The sequence below is a fragment of the Colletotrichum fructicola genome (genome assembly GCF_000319635.2).
Source record: "Colletotrichum fructicola Nara gc5 chromosome Unknown KSG_Nara_v1_contig05, whole genome shotgun sequence".
NCBI classification, from domain to species: Eukaryota; Fungi; Ascomycota; class Sordariomycetes; order Glomerellales; family Glomerellaceae; genus Colletotrichum; species Colletotrichum fructicola.
The window spans coordinates 3,562,935-3,569,156 of record NW_027094055.1 but is presented as its reverse complement, the minus strand read 5'-3'; the positions used below and the strand labels follow the sequence as shown (position 1 = coordinate 3,569,156).

The 6,222-nt window shown below is 59.5% G+C and overlaps 2 protein-coding genes across 2 annotated transcripts; one reads left to right on the top strand and one right to left on the bottom strand.

Annotated features, from left to right (window-relative positions):
- Positions 1-512: 512 nt before the first annotated feature.
- On the bottom strand, positions 513-2,813 carry CGGC5_v009689 (Transcriptional activator protein DAL81; the record flags this gene model as incomplete). Its single annotated transcript, XM_032021786.2, has 3 exons — positions 513-946; positions 1,006-2,141; positions 2,365-2,813. 3 exons carry the CDS (start codon positions 2,811-2,813, stop codon positions 513-515), a joined length of 2,019 nt encoding a protein of 672 aa, XP_031881306.2.
- A 1,240-nt stretch (positions 2,814-4,053) lies between these two features.
- Positions 4,054-5,949, top strand: AVT2 (Vacuolar amino acid transporter 2; the record flags this gene model as incomplete). The annotated part of the gene is made up of 4 exons (XM_032021785.1): positions 4,054-5,013; positions 5,072-5,234; positions 5,285-5,857; positions 5,921-5,949. 4 exons carry the CDS (start codon positions 4,054-4,056, stop codon positions 5,947-5,949), a joined length of 1,725 nt encoding a protein of 574 aa, XP_031881241.1.
- Between the last annotated feature and the right edge of the window lie 273 nt (positions 5,950-6,222).

The window sequence follows — 6,222 nt, the reverse complement described above, 5'->3', positions numbered from 1 at the left end:
ACTATACGTGTCTGAGCATGCCCATACGCGAGGCATGAGCCTGAGGATGGGGAGTTTAAGGACATCGCCTTGGTCAGTGTGGTGGCATGTCTTCAAAGACGCAGGCTTTGGCTGTGAAACCTCCTTCCTGTTTGGTAGGTGTTTACGCCTGGTGAGGTACTCCCCTCTCGGGTACGTCATCTCGGGAGAGCTTACGGCTGTTTTCTTCCCTCGTCCGTGTACAGGAACTTCGTCAGAGCCCCCCCTTCTAGAGCAGATCTCAGGGATTTGAGGACGTCTGGCGGCTCACTGCGGTAGCAACCAGCGTCCTGTCCGACCGACGTGGTGAGACCCTCGGTCGAACGGTACGCTGGCCGGCCTTTAATGCGCTGCTTGACGTCGGGGAAGAGCTGCGCTGGAAAAGGGGGCTCTCAGGAGGCTCCTGTACGCGGACGAAACAACACAACAACCGGAGAAGCCTGCGGAGTCGTGAAGGGTCGCCCCGTATAATACTTTCTTGCCTTCTTCTCTTTTCACATCTTCATCTCCCCATGTAATCCCGTCGTCGCGGCGGCCCTCACGGCGCCGAGGCCGCCGACGTCGGCCTCGAGCATGCGCAGCGCCTCCCTCGCAAAGGGCGCGGCTTGGGCGCGCACGCGCAGGCTCCAGAGGTACTCCTCGACGCGGTCGGCGTAGTACATGGCCTCGGCGTCGTCGTCGGAGGTGGCCCAGAGCAGGCCGGCGAAGGAGCCGATGCCGGCGAGCTGGGCGGAGGCGGCGAAGCCCCAGAAGGACTGGATGTGCTCCATCTGCAGGTTGGAGATGATGTTGGAGGCGGCGGCGAGGCGGGCGCGGGCGCCGGTGCGGATGGCGGCGCGCAGCTCCGGGGGCGCGTTGGAGGAGATGTTGCGGACGAGTGAGCGGTGGAGAGCGAGGTCTATTGAGATGTAGGAGAGGTGTAAGGAGCCTGTGGGGAGTTAGTGTCTGGCATGGGGAGTTATAGATGGGAGGGGGTTTGAGACGTACCGTTTGCGGAGAGCTTTTTGAGACGAGTCTCTTGTAGTTGGAGGGCTTCTGGAAGTTTGGCGTACCATTCCCGCAGCATCATTACTATCGGCTTTGCTAGCTCTGCGACGCCAACGGTGCCGATTTGGTCGAGGGTGCCCCCGCGGCGGGTGGCTTTGGCCGTGTAGAAGGTGGCCAGCACGTCGCTCAGGATGAGGGACAGCTCGATCTGGCGGAGGAAGAGCTCCCGTCCGACGACGACCTCGGCGCTGCCCTCGGGGTCGTACTCTTCGTCCGCGGCAGTCTCAGGAAAGTCTTCCACGCGACACGGGCGCACGTCCCAGTCCTCGTCTAATCGGATGTGAGAGGGCCTGCCGTGGACCAGGGCACCCCATTTGTCCTGCATGAAAAGAGCCCACGCCAGCCTGCGCCGCAGCCCCTTCTCCCACTCGGGGATGGCCCAGTCGCTGCAGTCGACGTGGAGGCCGAGGCCCTGGGCGAGGGCGATGAGCTGCGCTGTGAAGGTCCAGGTGTTGTTGCGGAAGCGCTGCTGGATGAGGAGGCCGGCCTGGAGGGTTGAGATCTTTGGGCGCTTCATGTCGTCGCTCATTGTGCGGAGGGCGAGGGCCTCGAGGGCGGCCTGGTCGGGCTGCCATGAGGAGGTGGCGAGGGTGCGGTCGTAGAGGGACCAGTCGAGGGCGATGAGGTAGACGGCGGCGAGGAGGGGCGGGGAGAACTCGTGGTAGGAGCGGGCGTACTTTTCGAGAAAGACCTTTTTGTGGAGGACGGGGAAGCTGGGGTGGACGATGCGGAAGTAGAGGTTGACGAGGGTCGAGCCGAGGGGGTGGACGAGCTTCTCGATGGCGTCGAGGTCGGCTATTCGTTGGGGCTCCGAGGAGGTCTCGCGGTCGCGGTGGATGAGGAAGACTGTTGAGTCGTCGAGCCGGCGGACGGAGCGGACGGAAGGGTCTGAGGGCCGGTGGAGGTCTAGGAGTGAGGGTTCACGGTAGGATGTGTTGCCGACGTATTCGGAGTTTGTTTTGAGGTGTAGGCCCAGAGTGCCGTCTAAGAGGGAGGGTTGAGGGCTGAAGTGGGCAATGTTCTCGGAGCCGGCTAGTGACGGAGAGAGGGCCTCGAGCAGTTCCGGTGAAGGGTGTCTATTGTGACACGGGTTAGAAGGTTACTCGAGGGGGGTGAGCGAATGAGAGAGGTGGTGAAGGTCGAAAGAGGAAGGACATGACACGAGACCTGGGCACAATGACGTGCCCCTTCAAGACTAGCTTCATACAAGACTGGCGACATGGGCGCCTAGCTACATACAGAAGCAGAAAACAACGATAGGAAAAGACGACAAGAGTGAAAAATTGTAATGAGACTTACGTTATCTCTTCCTGGTGATCCAGCGGCATGGGAGCTGGTGGAGGACCAGCAGCGGCCGCATTGCCGGACCCATTAGTCTGGGGCCGCACCTCCGGGGGATCTGTGGCCTTCCGACGCTTGCGCGGGAGCGGCCCGCGGAGATATGTGCATGGTTGGCCATGAAATGAACACATGACACACTTGTCGCGGCCCTCTTCGCGGACACAGCGCGTCTTGCGCTGGCGACATATGTCGCAGGGGCGGCTTTGTGCCCCTGTTGCCGACGACGCCACTGCTGCTGCTACCGCTGCTGCTGCCGCCGCCGCCGATGATGATGATGAAGGGTGAGATTCATGTGAAGGAGGCGTCGGCGCGGGCGCCGGCATGGTCGTTGGAACCGGGCCGGCGGAGGCGGAGGCGGGGGTGGGAGTTCGTGTGGTGGTGCCGTAGGGCGCTGGTGTTGCGTCCATCGTTCGGCGGGCGGGACCGGGCGAGGGGCCGGCGCGCGGGGGTGGGATGAGATAAGGTGAGTGATGAGTTTGTGTGTGTATGTGTGTGAGAGGATGAGATAAGGTAGGCCGATTGTGATTAGTAGGACCTTGGGTGTGTGGTCTGTGGTTCACGTAAAAGTGGTGACACACATATGAGAGTGAGTGATGAATGAGAATGAAATAAAAAGGGAGCACAGGTCCTCCCCTCCTCTTCCCCGCTGCCGATGACGACTTTTCCTCCTACTTTGCGGGCTGTATCTGCCCGAGGTGAGGCTCCTTCTGCGCCAACGCTACCAACCGCCTGGGAGGGTGTGGTGTGAGCTACAACGGCATTGAGGCTGATCAATCAGACTGAGGTGACCTCCAATTGGGAACTGCAAGGGATCGACGGCCCTGGCTTTTTGGGGTTTACTCTGGAAAGTCGCAGAATCAAGCCTCGCCAAGTGGTTGTTGGACCAGGCTGGCTGGTGAGTCGGACGATGGAGTGACTCTCAGCTTCAAAGACTGCTGTAGCAGCTGCTTCTCCTACATCTGAAGGAGTGTCTCAACTATCAACAGAGCCAATGCAATCCGTTAACACCGGGGCTCTTTCGGGGATTGAGAGGTCGCGACTCGTCTGATTCGGCCTGGGCTGCGTGTGGTGCTCTGCTGTGCTGTGCTGTTATCGCAATACCGTACGTACGGCCTTGTGGGAATTTTTTTCTCTGATAAGTCGCTCACCGTCATTACGCCGAAGCGCTGTGTGGGATAAGTGAAGAGTGAAGGCACCTAGCCTGTTTAGGCAAGTCCACTGATGTAACTTTCCGGCAAGGAGTAGCCGAAGTGATACCTTTCGATACTCCCACTCTACAGCGCCCAGCTTCTCCACTGCGGGCGGGGCCTGGCCTGCCGCGCCCCTGTCGCCGGGTACGCGGACTGCTGACAGCTCCCGGTCCCCTAAAAGTAAAAGGAGGTACGTACCTCCACTTGAGAGTTGAGGTCAGCTTGCAGCAACGTCGACTGAACCGACAATAGACGACAGACTCCAAGCTCGCTCTACACTTGTCTTTCCACGTTTCGCAGCTCACATTCAACACCACCTTTGACTCTCCATTGAAAAACACGAAACCACGGAACGAACGGCGCATACGCACACACACGACGAGGCCGCCTTCGAACCCCGTCCATCCTCTTTTCCTCCTTTCCTTCCCGCCGGAAAATGACAGCGCAATAACTTACAATGGCCAAGGCCCGTAACCATGGAGCCCGCCGAGACGACTCCCATCCGGGCGCTGCTCCGGGCCCAAGCGAAGAGGACAGAAGCCTCCTTACCGACGACCCCCTCTCCCACGAATACCATAATGATCGCCAGGCCGGCCATTCCGCCGGCCCGCGCGACGACTACTTCGTACCCCCGAAACAACAGTCTGCCGCGCCACTCCGTCAAGCCCTCCGGTCCCCGGGGACGCCACGCACCCCGAACCGCGTCCGCTTCGACCCCATCCCCTCCATCGTTCAGCCCTCGCCGCCCCGGCCCTCGATGACGAACAGCAATGGCTCGCGCCCCAGCCGCGACAGCTTCGACGTCGACGACGACGAGATCTTCCAGCACGCGCCGGGGTACGACGACCACGACGACCACCACCGCCTGCCTCTCCTGACGGACATCGAGGCGCCCTCCGTTGCGCTCGCCAACAGTCAGTGGGGCGAGGATGTACACGAGTGGGCAGAGACGGAGCTCAACCGCCCCAAGTCCGGGCTGAAGATGGCCTTCATGAACATGGCGAACTCCATCATCGGGGCCGGCATCATCGGGCAGCCGTACGCGTTCAAGCAGGCGGGCATGCTGGGCGGAATTATACTACTGTTGGGGCTCACGATCGTCGTAGACTGGACGATCTGCTTGATTGTGGTCAACAGCAAGCTTTCCGGGAGCAATAGCTTTCAGGGGACTGTGGAGCACTGTTTCGGGCGGACCGGCTTGATCGCCATCTCGGTCGCGCAGTGGGCGTTTGCTTTTGGCGGAATGGTGGCGTTCGGCATCATCGTGGGCGACTCAATACCGCACGTTTTGACGGCCATTTGGCCGGATCTGAGGGAGATGCCCGTGTTGGGTCTCTTGGCAAACAGGCAGGTTGTTATTGTCGTTTTTGTGCTGGGCATCAGTTATCCGTTGACTTTGTACCGGGACATCGCCAAGGTAAGCGCCTAGGAGCCCACGAGTGAAAATGGGCACATCGCTGACTTGAGTTCTGTAGCTGGCCAAGGCGAGCACACTCGCGCTCATCAGCATGGGCGTCATCGTAGCTACGGTCGTGATCCAGGGAGCTCTGACCCCCAAAGCGGACCGAGGCTCATTTACACCTGCTCTCCTGACCGTGAACAGTGGCATTTTCGAGGCCATTGGTGTCATCTCATTCGGTACGGCGCCCCCGTTACTCGTCTTCGTTCCTCCAAACTAACAAGCCAAGCGTTCGTCTGCCACCACAACTCCCTCCTAATTTACGGGTCTCTCAAGACCCCCACCATAGACCGCTTCTCGCGGGTGACGCACTACTCGGTCGGCATCTCGACGGTCGCCTGCCTCATCGTCGCCCTCGCCGGCTTCCTTACCTTCGGCGACAAGACGCTCGGCAACGTCCTTAACAACTTCCCCGCCGACAACGTCATGGTCACCATCGCGCGCCTCTGCTTCGGCCTCAACATGCTGACCACCCTCCCCCTCGAGGCCTTTGTCTGCCGAGAGGTCATGTTCAACTACTTCTTCCCCGGCGAGCCGTTCAACATGAACCTGCACCTCATTTTCAGTTCTAGCTTGGTCGTCTCCGCCATGATCATGAGCCTGGTGACGTGCGACGTCGGCGCCGTCTTCGAGCTCGTCGGCGCCACCTCGGCGTGCGCCATCGCGTACATCCTGCCGCCGCTGTGCTACATCAAGCTCAGCTCCCGCTCGTGGAAGACGTACGTCGCGGGCGGCATCGTCGTCTTCGGCACCGTGGTAATGGTCATTACCTTGATACAGGCGGTCGCCAAGATGATTAGCAGTGAGTTTTGGCCCTCCCGTCTTTTTCTGTTGTCGAGAATGTTAATGCTAACATGACACCCAGACGACAGCGGCCCGGCCAAGTGCATGTAAAATATGTATTATTAGAAAGTAAGAGGAGGAGGGTGTGTGGTGGTTTTCAAAGTTGGTATAGAGAAGCGCGGGGAAACTTTGGCGCATTTGAATAGAGTCCTCGCGATTTGTACAACACGGAGACGAAAGGGGGACGTTTATTGTTAGGATTACATACCGAAATGGTGTACTGTAGAAGCTCGACAGAAGCTGGTTTTACAAAAATTTCGAAACAGGCGGCGTTTACACTGTAAATTGCTCTTATTGGGTGTTCGTTGCTGTGATATGCGTGTC